The sequence below is a fragment of the Lissotriton helveticus genome, chromosome 7 (genome assembly GCF_964261635.1).
Source record: "Lissotriton helveticus chromosome 7, aLisHel1.1, whole genome shotgun sequence".
In the NCBI taxonomy this organism is placed as follows: Eukaryota; Metazoa; Chordata; class Amphibia; order Caudata; family Salamandridae; genus Lissotriton; species Lissotriton helveticus.
Window position 1 is genome coordinate 424,236,626 of NC_136068.1, and position 20,430 is coordinate 424,257,055.

At 43.0% G+C, this 20,430-nt stretch overlaps 1 protein-coding gene across 3 annotated transcripts in view; it reads left to right on the plus strand.

The window, feature by feature from the left end:
• The window catches only part of RALGAPB (Ral GTPase activating protein non-catalytic subunit beta), a 2,268,266-nt gene that overhangs the window by 1,552,962 nt on the left and 694,874 nt on the right, over positions 1–20,430 (plus strand). For all 3 annotated transcript variants that reach the window (XM_078652319.1, XM_078652321.1, XM_078652322.1), the window contains one exon: positions 5,144–5,331. In XM_078652319.1, the coding sequence (XP_078508445.1) occupies positions 5,144–5,331 (188 nt within the window). The remainder of the gene's footprint in view (positions 1–5,143; positions 5,332–20,430) is intronic.

Genomic DNA, 20,430 nt, shown 5'->3' on the forward strand with positions numbered 1-20,430 from the left:
CACGGCAGCTCGCCGCCGAGGCTGACCGATGGGAGAGCACCCGAGTGACCCGGAGTGGGCCAAACGAGCAGAACAGAACCAACCAAGGTCATCATCGTCCCCGAGGAGGAGGAGGAGGACAGGGCCGGGGCAGAGACGCCGTCCCGGCCGCTCCCGCCAACAACACCCCGTCCCCGGCCGGCCGGGGCAACCCCCCGATGCGCCCGGGGTTCCGAGCCAACGTTACGTGTCATCGATGCCAGCGAGTCGGCCACTATGCCAGTGACCCGACCTTCCCAAAGAACCAGACCCCCGGACCCCGCCAGGTGGCTGCCGCCGCCCTAGGAGAAGAGCAAGTCTCCGAAGAGCCTGAAGAGTATGAGCAGGAGCAGCCCGAGTGGGAACCTGCCGCCATGACCCTGGCCTGCCTAGGGGGAAGAGACCTGATCCCGCGGGCTCCCCTACCAGCCAACACCAGGAAATACAGCCAGTGGGTGAACATAAATGGGCGTAAGGCCGAAGCCCTGCGTGACACAGGGGCCAGTGTGACGGCCGTCCGTTGTCACCTGGTGACCCCAGAACAAATTCTGCCAAACGTTCTTTGCCCCGTACGATCGGCCGACAATTCGGAGAGCCTGTGTCGGATGGCCTGCGTCCCCTTCGAATGGGGAGGAGTCTCCGGTATGTTAAAAGTGACTGTCCGCGACGATGCCCCCGTGGACTGCCTCCTGGGGAACGATCTCGAGAGTTCCCCGTGGGCAGCCGTTGAAAGAAGAGAGCACCTGGGGATGTTAGGCCTCCCGGGCTGGGCGTGCGTAACAACCCGGTCCATGGCCGCCGACACCATCCCTAGATCTGAAGAACCCGAATGGCCAGCACCTCCTCCCCCGATCGCTCCAGAGGGAGACTCCATCCCTACCGACACCCCGGAACAAACCCACGAAGAGCCCGCTCAGCCCCAAGACCTTCCGGACCTGGCTCAGTGGCGTCAGGAAGGGGGGCCCACCCAAGAACAATTCCGGCAAGAGCAAAAGACATGTCCCTCCCTCGAGGGACTGCGACAGCAAGCGCTCGCCCAGGGCGCAGGAGACACCGCAGGGGCCCACTGGATCTATTGGGACAATGACCTACTGTACAGCGAACAAAGAATAGCGGAGCTGGGGGCCAGTCGAGTGCTGGTGGTGCCCCTCCGTTTCAGAGACTTCCTTCTGAACTTGGCCCATGATGTCCCCCTGGCTGGACACTTGGGGCAAGACAAAACATACAACCGCCTGGTGACTCACTTTTACTGGCCGAAAATGAGAAATGATGTCTCCACCCACTGCCGGTCCTGCCCGACCTGCCAGGCCAGCGGGAAGAGCGGCCGCAAACTCAAGGCACCTCTGCAACCATTCCCCGTTGTGACCACCCCGTTCGAAAGGGTGGGAATAGACATTGTGGGGCCCCTGGACCCCCGAACAGCACAAGGGCATCGATTCATCCTGGCCCTGGTGGACCACGCCACCCGCTATCCTGAGGCGGTTCCCCTTCGAACTATAACAGCACCAGTGGTAGGTCGAGCCTTAATGGGGGTCTTCTCTCGAGTGGGCTTCCCCAGGGAAGTCGTCAGCGACAGGGGCACGAACTTTATTTCAAAATATATGAAATCCCTATGGCAACAGTGCGGAGTCACCTACCAATTCACAACCCCCTATCACCCGCAAGGAAACGGACTGGTCGAGCGATTCAACCGCACTCTCAAGGGGATGATCATGGGGCTGGAAGAACCCCTACGCCGCCAGTGGGACGTGCTACTACCGTGCCTCCTCTTCTCCTACCGAGAAGTCCCCCAGAAGTCCCTCGGCTTCAGCCCTTTCGAACTCCTGTACGGACACCCTGTTCGCGGGCCTCTCAGCCTAGTTAAAGAAGAGTGGGAAATGGCCCCCCTGAAGACCCCTCCAGACGTCTACAAGTACCTCCTGACCCTCCGTAATCAGACCCGGCGATTCAGAGAGCTCGCCAAAGCCAATCTTGAAGCCAGTCAGGAGGACATGAAGAAGTGGTACGATCAACATGCCTCCTCCATCGAATTCGAGCCTGGCCAGCAGGTATGGGTGATGTCCCCCATCGAACCTTGTGCCTTACAGGACAAATGGACGGGGCCCTTCAAGGTGATCGAGCGTAAGAGCCCCGTCACCTACCTCATCGACATGGAATCCCCCCGGAACCCCCTCCGGGTCCTCCACGCCAACAGACTCAAACCCCACTTCGTGCGCTCGGAGCTCAGCCTGCTGATGGCTACAGACAGTGGGGCGGAAGAGGACTCCGAGCCCCTCCCTGACCTACTGGGGGCCGGGGAAAAAGATGGTTCAGTGGACGGGGTCCAACTCTCCGAGGCTCTGACCCCGGAGCAGCGCCAAGACTGTCGGGCCCTCCTGCTGCAATTTGCAAACCTATTCTCCCTCACACCCGGGGTCACCCCCTGGTGTCTGCACGACGTGGACACTGGCGACAGTCCTCCTATCCGACACCGGCCGTACCGAGTACCAGATCGGGTACGCACCTGCATCCAAGAAGAAGTCTCCAAGATGCTCGCACTTGGAGTCATCGAACCCTCGGACAGCCCCTGGGCCAGCCCGGTTGTACTGGTCCCCAAAGCTGCGGCCCCGGGCACCACACCCGAGCTCCGGTTCTGCGTCGACTATCGGGGTCTGAACGCTGTCACCCGAACCGACGCTCACCCCATCCCCCGAGCCGACGAACTAGTTGACCGCATGGGGGCGGCCCGCTACCTAAGCATCTTCGACCTGACGGCGGGCTACTGGCAGATCGGCCTCACCCCCAGGGCTCAAGAACGATCCGCTTTCTCCACCCCGGATGGACACTACCATTTCAGAGTGATGCCATTCGGAATGAAAAACGCTCCAGCCACGTTTCAACGACTTGTGAACCAGGTATTGGCGGGCCTCGAAGAGTTCAGCGCCGCATACCTGGACGACATCGCGGTGTATAGCCGCCACTGGTCAGACCACCTCCGCCACCTCCGAGGGGTCCTGCAGGCCCTCCAACGGGCCGGCCTCACAATCAAGGCCAGCAAGTGCCAAATCGGCCAGGGGTCCGTGACCTACCTCGGACACCAAGTGGGGAGCGATCTAGTGGCCCCCCTCCAGCTCAAGATCGCTGCCATCCAGTCCTGGCGCCCCCCCGTAACCCAAACCGAGGTCCGAGCCTTCTTGGGGCTCACCGGATACTATCGGCGGTTCGTAAAGGACTATGGCAGCATTGTGGGGCACCTCACGGAACTCACATCCAAGACCAACCCAAAAACAGTCAACTGGACTCCCGACTGTCAAGCAGCCTTCGAGAGGCTGAAGGCCGCCATGTGCACCGCTCCTGTGCTCCAGGCCCCCGACTACAGCCGTGAGTTCATCGTCCAGACTGATGCCTCAGACCATGGCATCGGGGCCGTCCTCTCCCAACTGAACCCCGAGGGAGTCGACCAACCAGTGGCCTTCATCAGCAGACGCCTCCTGCCCCGAGAACAGCGCTGGAGCACCATTGAGCGAGAGGCCTTCGCAGTAGTATGGGCCCTCAAGAAGCTCCGGCCTTACCTCTTCGGAACCCACTTCCGGGTACAAACAGATCATCGGCCCCTGCAATGGCTAATGCAAATGCGGGGGGGAGAACCCCAAACTATTGCGATGGTCCATCTCCCTGCAGGGGATGGACTTCACTGTGGAGCATCGCCCTGGCCAAGACCACGCCGACGCGGATGGCCTGTCCCGCTTTTTCCGCCTCGACGAGGAGAGTCCCCAAGAGGATGGGTGACTCTCCCCGCCTTCAGCTGGGGGGGACGCATGTTGGACAGGCCCCACGAAAGGCTCGGTCCCTCCCCGCATGACAGGGCCCAGACACCGGCTCTCCGGGGGCTACCCGCAGAAGCAACCCGCAACCCGTCCCCTCCGGGACGCCTGCTCCCGGATATCTCTGTGTCACGGGCCCGGGCCCCCGGCAGCCCCATTGCCCGGCCCAGCCGCCATCTTGGACACTGCACCACGCGGCCGCGTGGCCTCAGCTCGACCCCAACCCTGGGCCCGGCCAGGCCCCGCCATCCCGGCACCACCATCCATCCAGGAGGTGAACGGACCACTTGGCAGGCTAATGGGAGAAAGAAGTGTCGATGGCTCTCCCCCGCCAGGTGCCGATCGCCCCCAGCTTCCCCGGGTGTTGGCTCCACCCCCCTGCTGGGTGTCTGGACTCCCTCATCCCGGACCTCCCGACCTCCCAGTGCGAAGGTCCGGACATCAAAGGGCGCCAGACCTATAACCGAGGAGCCCCAGAGCAGGAAGGCAGTTGTATCCTGGAGTCGAGAGACACCGAGAAGAACTCATCCTTGACGGACTGCTGGCGCTGCCGCAGCCCTGCCTTGTGAACTATCGTCCTGCCTGCTGGCGCTGCCGCGGCCTTCTGCAACCTTCATCCTCGTGGGACCTGCTGGCGCTGCCGCGGCCCGTTGTAACTTCCATCTTCGTTGGGACCTGCTGGCGCTGCCGCAGCCCATTGCCACCTACGATCTCTTCGGGACCTGCTGGCGCTGCCGCGGTCCGACCCGTCCGACCGCCGAGCTCGAGGATTGTGAGCTACCGCCGTTTCACCTCAGTACCCGTAGGTACCAAGACTGTCCCGCTACCCCCTTTCCCTTCTAGAGACTAGAATTGAGAGGATCATCGTGTCCTGATCTCCTTGTATCGTACTACCTTACTCCAAGAACTGCCTATAAAAGGTGTTACTCTGATCTTCGTGTGGTGTCCATCTGTGGGGGGGGGGGGGAAGTTACTTGTCTGTACGATCGCTGGAGACGGCCCTCACCGGAGGCCTCTCCCCTTGTGCTCGGCCGACCCTCCAGGTCCCCGTCTAACAGTATTATATTGTCTGGATCGCTTCTTTTTATTTCTTTTCATCCTGATATCTTGATTGTTACTATTTTATTATCTATTGAGCACTTTATTTAATTTATGTTCTAATTAAAGTAATACAAATGCAGCTTTAAGAAAGTAAAGTCTGATTGCACATCAAATTTCAATATTAAATTGCACACTAGTGATTGCTTCCATTGATGTTCAGTTTCCAAATTAAATTACATCCTTGCAGCATTGGCCTAAACTTTTCTTTGTCTTTTTTCCAGTATCATGCAGTTGCTTGGGGCGTTTCCTCCGCCAAGTGGCTCTGCCTCGCCTTGTAGCCTCCTGAATGAAACTTCTTTGATCAAATTCTCTGGATTACCAATTGCCGCCAAATATAGCTTCCGCTACTTTGTGTTGGACAACAGTGTCATCCTTGCTATTTTGGAACAATCCTTGGGCAATGAGGAAAGTAAGTCTATTACTATGATTCATTTTGGCAGGATTTAGCACATTTCTTGCTTTACAAATTTAAAGCATCCAGGTGTCAGGGTTGCAGTAAACTTGTTATCAGTCTAATACAAGCCAAATCAAGTGGGGGGGGGGGGGGGGGGGTTGAAGAAATCATAATTTTAGAATAAAGTTATTTAATTTTCAAATTGTGATGCTTTGCAGCCAAACCAGGATATAACTACATAAGTATGGCAAGTATCTTAAAATCCACAAATTTTGTGTGATCATACATGATTGGTAGAATACCCTGTTGGCAAACATCTGTTGGTTTGCCAACTTAGTACATTTTTTAGTCTAGGAGTGTGAGATAGATGATGAGTTTGTCTCTGTGGAATTCATACCCCTTGCATATACTCAGTGTGTTCGAGGCATATGAGCTGCAGATTTTACACTTAGCATTAGATCGCCACCTGGTGTTGGGCTCGGATGATTGCATGTTGTTGTTGTCTTGGAAGAAGTCTTTGTAGTCACGAGATAGGAGACTCCTCCCTTGGACGATAGTGCGCATGGGCATCGGCTACATCCTTAGATTGTTTTTTCCGCCACTGGGTTCGGATGAAAGTTTTCCGCTCCGGCTAGAAATACACTTTCCAGCACTTCGAAGCGCAAAAAACGTCCCAAAACTCTCCAAACTAATTTCGATACCGACTAACATCATCTCGACTCCAGCAGCTCGATTCCGGTCATCGACGCGGGCCGTTGGGCCTATCCACGTCTTGAGACCTACACCACATGGAAAGGACGCCATTCAAGAGATGCCCCAAGTGTGGAGCAAAGTTTCCACTCAGTGACCACCACGAGCTCTGCAATCTCTGCTTATAGCCTACGCGTCCTTTCGATCCAAGAAAAACATCAGAGATCGGCGGGCCCGTCGACACGACATGCAGAGATCAGCTCCAGAACCGGTGGATACCTTCGACGAGGAGGTTCTGCTCGTTCCCGAAGAAGATTCCGATGATCTCCAAATCGTATCAGAGGCAGACGACTCAGATGACTCCGTACTATCGGGTCAGCGCGTGAGTACTACTGCCCCTGCACCACCCACAGCACCCAGACCGAAGGCAAAGGTCAACACTCCGCCTCCGGGGCCCAGTCGCGACCGAAAAACCCCTTCGACAGCCCCGCCATCGAGCCCGGCTCCGAAGAAAATAACTAAGCCTTCTGGTAGCTCGGTCCCGAGCAAGCCGCACGTGCTGATTCCACCAGCTCCCTCGGCACCGAAACCTAAAGAAGTCTTGGCTCCGAAACCGTCGACTTCTAAAGAAAAGGGTACGAAGCCAGCATCCGACGCCTCGAAGCAGACGAGACCAGCTTCCACTCCAAAGACACCGTCTTCAGTGCCGAAACCGACAAGGCCTGATTCAGACATGTAAAAGCCCTCGAAACAGCCTACGACACCGAAAACAACACCTTTGGTGCTGCAAACTACGCCAAAGGACACTGTAACAACTCCTAAGGCTAAAGACAAGCAGCAACCTCGTCCGGTACTGAAAAAATCGGCACCGACAAAGGTTCCACAAGGAGAAGAACTTTTCCAGCCAGATCCTCTGCAAAAGAAGATCTACATTGACCCAAAAACAGGTCATGTGTCCACTACACCACACAAGAAAAGGAAGGCAGATGAAACACCCACACCTGTGGTTCCTGCCAAGAAGAAGGACTCTGCCACATCCCCTATGCACCCTTCTTCACCTATACCTCCTTCTCCTTCATCACCTGCTCCTTTTAACAATTCACCACAGATGTCTCCTTCACATTCTACTCCTTTATCCTCACATTCACCTCAACATGATGATGAGTATAGTTTAGGAAGAGGGATAGACACAGATGATAGACTGGGAGTACCCAAACCCACTGGATACACCAGATATTCCTGACCCACAGTCATACCCATCAAAACCTTCTCCCCCAGAGGATAATATTGGCTTTGGGCACCTATTGAACAGAGCTGCCATTTACCACGGGGTCACTATGCATTCTGATGAGGCAGAGGAAGATTTTCTATTAGACACATGTGAACAATCACAAAGATCTGTGCATAGTCTTCCTATGATCAAAGGGGTCATTAAACATGCTCCAGAAATTTTTAAAGACCCTGTACGGACTAGAATTTTGAACCCTAGAATTGAGAAGAAATATAGGCCTGCACCTGCAGATCCAACCTACATTAAAGGACAACTACCATTAGATTCACTAGTTGTGTCAAATGCTAGGAAGAGAGCAAACTCACAAACTTCAGGCAAGGCACCCCCACCGGATAAAGAATCCAAGGTCATAGATGCCTCAGGCAAAAGAATACCAACATATGGCGTATAGCTAATACACAAGCCCTCCTTTCACGATATGAAAGGGCTCATTATGATCAGTTAGAGAAACTGCTAGAACATCTACCTGACCAATATAAAACACAGGCAAATGATCTTATACAAGAAGGCAAGCTTATTTCTAATGCCTCAATCAAGTGCGCACTAGATGTAGCAGATACTGCATCTAGAGCTGTAAATACTAGTGTCGTACTTCGAAGACATGCGTGGCTACGCCTTTCAGGGTTTAAACAGAAAGTACAAACTACCATTTTAAATCGACCATTTAATCAAAACTAATTATTTGGACCAGAAGTAGACACAGCACTTGAAAAAATGAAGAAAGATACAGACACTGCCAAATCTATGGGAGCTTTACAGTCCACACAAACTAGAGGTTCCTTTCGTCGCTCCTTCTACAGAGGGGGCTCCAAACAAACTGGTGCAGACAATACAACGTCCTTCAAATCCAACACACAAACATCCTCTAACAAGGGATATTTTAGAGGAGGATATAGAGGGAATAACAACAAAGGAAGAGGTCGGGTAACAACAGTAATCGAACCTCTTCCACCACAAAACAGTGACTTCCCTCTGCTCCCCCAACAGCATTCCACTCCTGTGGGGAGCAGATTAACGCAATTCCAGCCTGTCTGGATCTCCATCACAATAAACAAGTTGGTAAGACAGATTGGTTCCATGATGAAATATCGTTTACAAAAACACCGACCTACATAAATATCGTCGTAAAAACATTGTCTACTAAAATATCGTCACTATATACTTAAACAAGATTTTACACTAATATCGATAATTTTTTATCGAATATTTTAATATCGTTAACAATTATATCGAATACATAAATATCGACTACTACATTATCGACTATCCTTGAAATAACATTACCATCTACACAAATATCGATAACACAAATATCGACTTACTTACTACTTAATAAAATATACTAAAAATATCGACTTTTTTCTATAACCTTAAATACACAATACCCTCAACAAATTTAATATTTCATAAATATATATATTAATATTTTAAATACACTAATTAATATAAACTTACTTAATAATTCTAATATACTCATTTTCTAATGGTATTATTAAGACTTCACATATTTATACATTTTTAAAATAAAAAACTATAAATATGAAACACATACAAAACATATTTATATATATACTACAACTAAATTACTAATAAAACTGCCTCATTTAAAAATAACGGCTTTCAAATTCAAACTAAGGTTCTCATCCAATGAATTTAAATTACATATAATTAAACCAATCAAAATGAAGATTTACTTAACTCAGTACTATAAAAACAATTACATACTTAACTTAAATTACCATTTTGGCCCAAAACTTTGAGAAAAACGGTTACTTTACTGAAGAGAAGAGAATACAGACCTACAACAACTACTACAACACAGTCTACTATAACTCAAGTAAGTGAACTCCCATTTTATGTACTATAAAAACCTCACGAAATTTAGCTAAACTCCCTGTACTAAAAAAATGCTCTCTATTTTTTTAAAAATTGAACTAAAAAACCCTATCAACAGCCACAATAAATAAATAAACTAATATATGAACAGCCTTATCAATGCCTACATAGAAATGTTGTAAATAAATAAAAATATAGCAAACAGATTTTCGAAATGACTTGATATGGTATGAGCTATAAATATATCCAATTATAATAAATTACTAATAGTAACACTTATTTTTTCAGATTTGACAAACTTCATCTACCAATCTACATCTACACAAACAACAGCTTCAACTAAATTAAGTAAGTATACCCACTGTGGCAATTAATAATCAGAAAAGAAAAACAAACAATTATCAAACTATATTATTAATGACTACTGTTCTCTACCACAACTACAGGACATTCAACAGTGAAACTCAGAATATAAGAACAGAAAACATCAGAATAGCTTAAAAAACAACATTGTAAGTACATTTTTTAATATCATATTTTAACCAACACATTAAAATAAATGTTTAACCCTTTCACTAAAAACACATATATATGTCTTAACAGATCACCCTTGGAAATGGCAGAAGGAGCTACTTTTATTACATCTCAAAAAGGGAAAATAATGCTCAGCTACATAGGTTATACCTACACCCAAGAAAAAGTCAAAGAGAATAAAACCCATTGGAAATGTAGTAAATATTATTCAACTGCATGCTATGGTAGAGCAACTACTGTCGATAACAATGTTGTAAATGTACGTGATCATAACCACCCACCCAATGTAACAGAAGTCGAAGTAAGAGAAGCATTAGAGACACTTAGAGAAGCTAGTACAGGCTCCCAAGAAACAAGCACCACTATTTTGAAAAATGTTTTGACCAATGTCCCAGAACACGTAACTGGACAGTTACCTTCAATCCCCTACTTGAAAAGATTAATAGCTAAAACTAAGAGAGCTTCTGATCCAACTCCACCAGCACCTAAAACTTTTGAAGAGATTAAAATATATCCAGAATATACTATTACCCATAATGAAGATAAATTCTTAATGTATGATAACCAAAGTCATGATAAAAGAATTTTACTTTTTGCAACAAATAGCAATTTACTAAAACTAAAATCGTGTGAAACATGGATGATGGACGGAACTTTTAAAGTGTGTCCCAAACCTTTCTATCAACTTTACACCATCCACGGTGAATACCAGGAAACTAATATACCCTTAATTTATACACTGCTGCCAAATAAAACAAATGCAACCTACATAGAAATCTTAACAACAATCAAAGATTTTACAGATAATTACTACCCACAAAGAATCATAATAGACTTTGAAATAGCTATGATTCAAGCTATACTTAAAATATATCCACACACTGCAAAACAAGGGTGTTGTCACTACAACCAAAGTATATGGAGACACTTACAAAAATCTAGTTTAAGCATAGATTATTCTACAAACAGTAACTTTGCTTACCAGATTAAAAAATTAATAGCACTGGCATATGTCCCAACAACAGAAGTGGCTAATTATTACAATTTATTAATTGACAGCCCTTTCTACCGCAGTAATGAGACAAAATTAACTCCCTTCTTAGACTACTTTGAAGACACCTGGGTAGGAAGATTACATCGTTCTGGTCACCGCAGACAACCTAAGTTCCAAATTCCATGGTGGAATGTGTACGCTAGCACTATAGCACAGAAAGCCAAACCAACAACGCAGTAGAAGGATGGCATAATGCCTTCCAAGCCACAATAGGAAGAACACAACCAACACTTCATAAACTAATCCAAAGCATCAAAAAATAGCAAAGCTACCAAGAACTAAGAATCTAGCAATCTCTATCAAAAATAGGTCCAAAACTAAGTAAACAAACATTAAATATGTACGAATACCTACAACAAAAAACAAGAATGTACCCAAGTATCCAAGGTCTAGAATACTTAGACCTAGTTGCAAAATCTATCCTTTAACAAAATACAAATGGCAAACCATCAAACAATAAGAAACATACACAATTTTTTTTTTACATTAGTTAAATTATGTCAAGTAAAATTACATGTAAATAATTATCACAAGACATAATATAACTAATTAAAAAACAAATTCACCAATAAACATAATGCACCCCAAAAAATAAATACATAATAACTTACGGTTCTGCAGCAGTAGAATGTGTTAAAAATAGATGGTTTCAAAACGAATCCAAGCAAAAGCAATCCACATCGTCAAAATAATCCCCACAAAATGCAAAAAATACAACTATATAAAAAAATTCCAACGTAGCAATCCTCTGGATAACAGAACCATAAAAAACCCGAAAATAAATCACGATAAAAAACGCTAGTAAATTCCGAAAAATAAGGAAATGTATATAAACATTTCCCTGTATGTAAAAAAAATAACGAAATCAAATCCACCTGGTCACCAAAACGAACACCAGTAAATAAAGTACAAACAAAACCCACCCGCAATAAATACTAAACCCACAAAGCCAAGAAATAACATATAAAAGGTAGTAAAATACATAAAATAATACTTTAATACAAAACATTAACATTCCATCCATATTAAATAGCAAACTAAGTACGCTATAACTAACGTTCTTCAATAACACGTACTTTTCACATAAACAGTTAAATAAGACACATAGCAACACATACACACTAAAACTAGCTAAATAAATTCTATAAATTAACTAAAATTTATTGAAATTGAAATTTACTTTAACACGAAGCAGCTCCCAACCGCGAGGTTCCGTCTTCAGAAATGACCCAAACAACGATGTAGATAGACTAAAAAGTGAACTACACAAAACAAAATGGCAGCATAATAAAAACTAAAATAGGACTTAATCTCCATATTAATGAATAGAAAAATGTTTAAAAAATTGCTATTTATTTTTCATTAATTGTTATAAGTTTCTAAATGTTTACACTAAACATATGAAAATGTAAAATATACAATAATTTTTTTTATTTAAAAATATATATAATAAATTATTGTATATTAATGTTTATTAATAAAATAATTTTTTTTGTATAATATAAAAATGTGAACAATTTTATGTATATACTTTTGAAAATGCAAAATATATGTGAATTAATTAACATTAAATTTTATTGTAAAATAATAAAATGTAATATGCTAATTAATAAAAAATTACTATGTATATTACAAATACTGCAATCTAAAATTTGAAAAAATGTTAAAGAAATTTTTTTGTAAATATTTAAATGTTTCCATCTACAAACAAATGTAACAATAAAAACTGTTTTTTTCACTAGACTATATTACTACTTTAATTTATAATTGTATAAACTTGTGATATAAATGTTGAAATGTTACAAAAAAGATATAATTTATTTTAATACAATTTTTATTAAATATATATCTGTAATAATAATTACAAATATTATGAACAAAGATTGTTTTTAATTTCATAATTTGTTTACAAAACATTTACAATTTATTATTGTAACTCCAAATCCAACATAACTCAGGGAAAGTGCTGGACAGTAAACCATAATAATTTACTATTCTAACTCCAAATCCAACATAACTCGGGGAAAGTGCTGGACAGTAAACCATAATAATTTACTATTCTAACTCCAAATCCAACATAACTCAGGGATAGTGCTGGACAGTAAACCATAATAATTTACTATTCCAACTCCAATCCAACATAACTCAGGGAATGTGCTGGACAGTAAACCATAATAATTTACTATTCTAACTCCAAATCCAAAATAACTCTGGGAAAGTGCTGGACAGTAAACCATAATAATTTACTATTCTAACTCCAATCCAACATTAAACAGGGAAAGTGCTGTACAGTAAACCATATTAAATTATTATTCTAACTCCAAATCCAACATAACTCTGGGAAAGTGCTGGACAGTAAACCATAATAATTTACTATTCTAACTCCAAATCCAACATAACTCTGGGAAAGTGCTGGTCATTAAACCATAATAATTTACTATTCTAACTCCAAATCCAACATAACTCAGGGAAAGTGCTGGACAGTAAACCATAATAATTTACTATTCCAACTCCAATCCAACATAACTCAGGGAATGTGCTGGACAGTAAACCATAATAATTTACTATTCTAACTCCAAATCCAACATAACTCAGGGAAAGTGCTGGACAGTAAACCATAATAATTTACTATTCTAACTCCAAATCCAACATAACTCAGGGAAAGTGCTGGACAGTAAACCATAATAATTTACTATTCTAACTCCAAATCCAACATAACTCAGGGAGAGTGCTGGACAGTAAACCATAATAATTTACTATTCCAACTCCAATCTAACATAACTCAGGGAATGTGCTGGACAGTAAACCATAATAATTTACTATTCTAACTCCAAATCCAACATAACTCTGGGAAAGTGCTGGTCATTAAACCATAATAATTTACTATTCTAAATCCAAATCCAACATAATTCTGGGAAAGTGCTGGACAGTAAACCATAATAATTTACTATTCTAACTCCAAAGCCAACATAACTCATGGAAAGTGCTGGTCATTAAACCATAATAATTTACTATTCTAAATCCAAATCCAACATAACTCTGGGAAAGTGCTGGACAGTAAACCATAATAATTTACTATTCTAACTCTAAAACCAACATAACTCATGGAAAGCGCTGGACAGTAAACCAGAATAATTTACTATTCTAACTCCAAATCCAACATAACTCATGGAAAGTGCTGGACAGTAAACCAGAATAATTTACTAATCTAACTCCAAATCCAACATAACTGTAGGAAAATGCAGGACAGTAAATAACAATAATTTATTAATCTTACTCACCCTTCCCCCTATAAACTCAACTAAAAACTCCTACAACTTATTTATTTCATTTAAAATATCTAAATTAAAATAATATAAATATTTCAAAATGTAAATTGTTTTTAAAATGTAGATTTATTTCCCCTAAAATATATATTAAAATAATAAATTTACACACATTTGTACTATTACTACCCACCCTTATCCATTATAATCCAAATTACCCAGTAATACAACATTCACACACTTAATTTTAAAATAAAATGGACATTCCTAAATGTATTTGGAAAAAAAATAATAATTTAGATTCATATTTTGTTTTAATGTCAATATTAATTTTTTTAAATTATTTACACACAGTATTTTTATTTATTACCCAACCTTAGCACCTATTTAACCTACAACCCACTAATAAAAAATTCAAACACTTAAATTATTTTGAAATATAAAATGTATATATTTCGTATTTAATAAAAAAATATATATTTTTTTAAATTACTACCCACCCTTATCCCCTATATAACCAACACACTACTAAATCAATGATAAAAAATTAAATTCAATTTTCCAATTTCTAATTTAGAATTTTTTTTTAAATATTAATAAATAATCTAAATATTTTAAAATTACTACCCACCCTTATCCCCTATATAACCAACAACCAACTACTAAATCAATGGAAACATTTTTTACATTTCTAATTTCGAAAATAGATACTTTTTTTAAAATGTATTAATAAATAAACAAATTATTTTAAAATTACTACCCACCCTTATCCCCTATATAACCAACAACCCACTACTAAATCAAATTTAAAATTTAAAAATTTCAAATTTCGAAATTCAAAACTCTATTTTTTTTTATTTTTTTATTTATAAATAAACCATTTTTTTTAACATTACTACCCACCCTTATCCCCTATATAACCAACAACCCACTACTAAATCTTTCACATAATTATTTTAAATATATTTGTTTAAATATCTTAATTATTTTCACTTTTCATTTTCTAATTTCTAAATTAATTATTTTATTTCCTTAGATTTTTCATATAAACACAAATTTTTACACAAAATTTTTAAAATACTACCCACCCTTATCCCCTATAAAACCAATAACCCGCTCTTAAAAAATTTGCTAAATTTAATTAATTTATTCTAAAAATAATAACAAAATACATTATATTACAATACATTTTACATATTATTTACATTTTAATAAACAAATATAACACAACAAAGTATTATATCGATATTATATACATCGATATTTCTCTCATCTATATTCTATCAACGATATTTCTAAATGTCGATATTTCTGCTATTCTAAAAAATCGATATTTACTACATCTATATTTATTTTGACGATATTTAACAAAGTCGATATTCTTACCTCGATATTTCTGTTAGTCGATATTTTCACGTCGATATTCCTGCTGTATACCAACAGATTATCCAGTATGGCTACTGCCTAGACCTTACAGCAACCCCTCCACACATACCGCCCAGGCAACGTCCAATGTCTACAGAACACCTCACTCTGCTCAAACAAGAGGTTCTGTCACTGCTACAAAAGGACGCAATACAAATAGTTACTTTACAAGAACAAGAAACAGGGGTTTTCTCGCTGTATTTTCTAATTCCCAAGAAGGACGGGACACTAAGACCAATTCTCGACCTCAGGCTCCTCAATCATTACATACAATCAGATCATTTTCATATGATCACTTTACAAGTGCTCCCACTGCTGCAGCAAGGCGATTTCCTCACAACACTAGACCTGAAGGACGCCTATTTTCACATTCCTATACATCCTGCTCACAGAAAGTATCCAAGGTTTGTACTAGAAGGACAACATTATCAGTTCAAAGTCCTTCCATTCGGAGTGACAACGGCACCACAAATATTCACAAAGTGCCTAGCAGTAGTAGCAGCACATCTCAAGAGACAACAAAGACATGTCTTCCCTTATCTAGACGATTGGCTCATAAAAGCCAAGTCATCCAATCAATGTGTTCAACACACACATCAAACAATTCAAACATTGCACAACTTAGGGTTCACAATCAACTACACCAAGTCGCACCTGCAGCTCTCTCACATACATCAGTATCTAGGGGCTACAATAAACACGTCTACGGCTCTAGCGTATCCCAGTCCAGCAAGGATACAGAGCATTCAAGCCTTAGTCACAGCCTTTCAACAGCAACAATCTCTGTAAGCCAGAGTGTTCATGAGACTAATAGGCATGATGGCATCTTGCATCTTCATAGTACCAGATGCAAGACTACAGATGCGTCCATTGCAGGAATGTCTAGCACGACAGTGGAACCAGGCTCAAGGTCAACTAACAGACCTGGTGTTGGTAGACAGCCGCACACATCGCTCCCTGCAGTGGTGGAACCTGACAAAAGGGCGGCCGTTCCTCGAACCTGTTCCACAACTAGTGCTCATAAGACGCATCCCTCACAGGATGGAGAGCCCATCTCCTACATCATACAACTCAAGGACAATGTAACAGTCAACAAAAATTGTTCCATATCAACCATCTAGAGCTGCTAGCAATATTCTTAGTACTCAAAACTTTTCAAGTACTAATACAGAACAAGGCTGTCTTGATCCGGACGGACAACATGACAGCCATGTATTATATACAAAAACAGGGGGGGGAGACACTCTCTACAACTGTCCCAGCTCGCACAGAACATTTGGAGGTGGGCCATTCCACAGAACATATATCTGTTGGCAGAGCACCTTCCAGGAGTTCACAATCAGATAGCAGATCTGTTGAGTCGGCAGACACAACAAATTCACGAATGGGAACTACACCCGCAGGTTCTTCAACCATTCTTTCACAAGTGGGGTCATCCAGACATAGATCTGTTCGCCACACACGAAAACGCAAAATGCCCAACCTTCGCCGCCAGGTTTCCACAACCGCTGTCTAAGGGCAATGCGATATGGATGAACTGGTCAGACAGATTTGCGTACGCTTTTCTGCCACTACCACTAATACCATTAGAAGTACGCAAGCTCAGGGGGTGAAGCAAGATGGCGGCCGCTACTGCAGCCGTGTGAGGAACTGTGGCGTCCTGCCCGAGGTCTGACTGGATCGCTGCTTGACGCTGCTGCTTGGTTTAAACCCCCTTTGAGCGGAGACCCCTCGTTCTGCTGCGGGGTCACTTCTCAACACCTGTCCGGGATTTGTTTTGTTCCGTGTGCTCTGTACGGTGCTCTGGGTGGCGTGCACACTGCGGTCAGCTGTATGGTATCTGGAGCCGTGGAGAGCCGCGGAGTGTTGGTGAGAGGCGGGCAAAATGGTGAAAGCTGTAGGAGCCGCAGAGAGCATCAGACCATAGCGGCGAGATTGAAAACCGCGGAGAATCTCACTTCGGGGCAGAGTCGGCGGCAGAAGGCGGGGAGCGGAGGTGTGTGAAGGCTGGAAAGCTGGAAAACGCTGAAGACGCCGGTCTGCTGGAGCTTGCCTCTTAGAGCTGCAAGGCTGTAACGGGGGGTGCGGAGAACCGGCAGAAGTCGTAGCAGCTGCTTGAAGTGCAAGACGGAGACGCCGGGATACATTGTTACAAATACCCAGGCGGTATTGTTACTCGAGTAGGACTGCTCTTATTTTCCGCATTGAAGGCATATCGGTTCAGGACCTTTCTAGCGGCAGTAAGTAGCTGCAATAAACCTCAAGTAATTTGCTGTTACTGCTCATTTCTTCGCTTGACTGTTTTTGTGCTGCCATATTTTGCCATAAACTGCTATATACCGCTATATATCTATACAGCATTCTAAGCAGCAAGCAGGCAGCAAGAAACTTAAAACCTTTAAAGCCTTAAAGCTCATCGAAACAGCAATTTACAACAACTATCTAACTCACTTTGGTTGCTGCCACCAGTATAAGGACATCTGATATAGCTACTAACTTATTTAGCTCTGCCATTGGATTATTAATTGAGTGGCAATTATGGCGCCTAAAGGCAGAGGGACAAAAAAAGCTGTTATTAACTCAGCCAATGTCAATGCCGCTAATATTATGTCCAGTGCCGCGGAAATTACTGCAATAGTGCCAACGACAGAGCCTAATTCGCTTAATAAAGATATTTCTGAGACCCGAGCTCGTCAGCAGAATGGGGTCATTAAGGACCCAGTAATTCCCGACTTATTTAGGAATATTATAGAATAATATAGCTGCTTCATCTAAGAGCAGTACTCAGACACCTGGAGGTCATATCCAAGGAAGCGCGCAAGGACCTGTCACTGATCTGCTTGGTGCTATTCCTAAGAACTTTGGCGCAATTCCTTCAGTTCAGACCCCTTCAAATCTGATTTCGCTCACAGCTGGAGACAGAGTTGGAGGGACTCCCTCCCTCGAAAAAGGCAGTGACGATGACTTAACTGAGCTCTGTCAAGTGGTGGAGGAAGTCAGGGTCTCGCCACGGGTGAATGATCAACCCTCAAATGATGCAGAATCTATTGAATCGGGGGGTCAATTTTACTCCATGTCCGATGTGTCGGTAACATCTGATGGGGAACTCGATGAGGAGTTGCTTAACGAAGGTCATCTGCTTGTAAAAGACTGGGCTGACGACTGTAATCAAACTTCCGAGGAAGAACTCTTTGGCTCCGACTTCCTGGCGAATGAAGGAGCTCCTAACACAGTTCGCAGGGTGGTAGAGGTACAAAACTCCCTCATAGGTGAAAATTCAGGTGTAATAGACCAACCACAGTGGGAAGGAGCTGGAGCGGCATCAGAAACCCAGGCTGAATTCCCAGAATTATTGGAGGGAGATGAGATTACATTAAAATCTATATATAAGTTGCAGACCTCCATGTATAGATTAATTATGGCTCATAGAGAGGAGACCAAAGCAGAGGGGCTCCGCACCCAAGGAGCTGTTCGTAAATTGCAGAATGTTGTTCGTCGCCTAACTTACGCATATTGGGGATAACTGAACAATCAGAGGGGAGAGATATCCGTCGTTTTGTTGTGGAGATTTTCTCAGATGCTTTTCCAGATCTCAAAGGATGGGACTGGGATAAAGAAATTATAAGAGCTCATCGCTTTCCCTTTAACCAAAAACGCGATCGGGGGGTGGGGGGGGGAAACAAGAACCCAAGAGCTATCCTCATATGCTTACAGAACTATTTGCTTCGTGAGATTTTGTATGACTTGGCTAGACCCTCAAAGACTAGAAAGGGCTTGGGGCATGAGTTTTTTGTACGACCTGATTTTTGCCCGGTAACAGTGCAGCAACGCTGGAGGCTTAAACAGCTAATGGCACCAATTCAGCCTAAAGGGGGCAAGTCTTTCTACTAAACCCCGCAAAACTTAAGGTTGTGCATAAGGGGAAAACTATGTTTTTCGTATCTGAGGTCAAAGCACAGCAATTCTTAGATGTGATGTAGTAGAGATAGGATAAGGATTATATACTTTTTCTATGTTCTTAGTGGTTTTCCCCTTTTTCTTTCTTTCTTCCTTTTTTTTCTACAATGAGGGCCTTTGCCCTTAAGCTTCCCATGGGGGGGGGGGTTGGGAAGAGGGTAGGCTGGGGGGGGGGTGTGCTGGGAGGGTGTGGGTGGAAGAGGGTACATTTTTGGGTGCAAGGAAGTACAGCTGAAGGATGCTCGGTTCTTAAGTTTAGGATTTTTATGTGGCTGGTGCCAATTTTCGGAATTTTGTGTTATTGCAAGCTTAATTGCAGAACGGTACTAATACAAGAAAATGTTTAAATTGACCATCTGCTCTATTAATGTTTGTGGTTTAAATGATAAAAGAAAAAGGGGTATAATGGCTCAGATGTTAAAAACTATGCGGACAGATTTAATTTGTATACAGGAGACTCATGTCTCTTGGGCAAATAGAGGATGGCTCAAAGATCTTGGATTGGAGGTTGTGGGGTGCTCTCGTCAAAGCTCCACAATAAGAGGGGTGGCCATTTTGAAGAGGTTTGGACTAGGTGAAGTTAAAAGAATTAAAGAAGATCCACTGGGACGATGGGTCATTGCTGAATTCAAACTTGGGGGATCGATCATTACTATTTGTTCGGTTTATGCCTCTACTGTTGACGACCCCACAGTATTACAACAATTAAGTGTGGAGTTAGCTTTATGGTCACCTCGGTTAATATTCTGCGGGGACTTTAACTTGCATTTGGATGAAACATTTGATATTTGCGGAAATACTCCATATGCAGGGAGAAAGAAGAATGTATTTAAAGCAGTTAAGGGGATTGTTCAAGAATATAGATTGATAGATTTGGGGTATGAAAAAAGGGGGGGAATTTTTGGCTGTACTTTTTTTTCTGCCCCCATCAAAGACACTTTAGGTTGGATTACTTATTTGTTGCTAGAACTTTACATAACGAACTTGCTCAAATGGAATATAGGGTGTTACCAAAAATCATATCGGATCATAACCCCATCACTCTTAGTTTTGATTTAAAC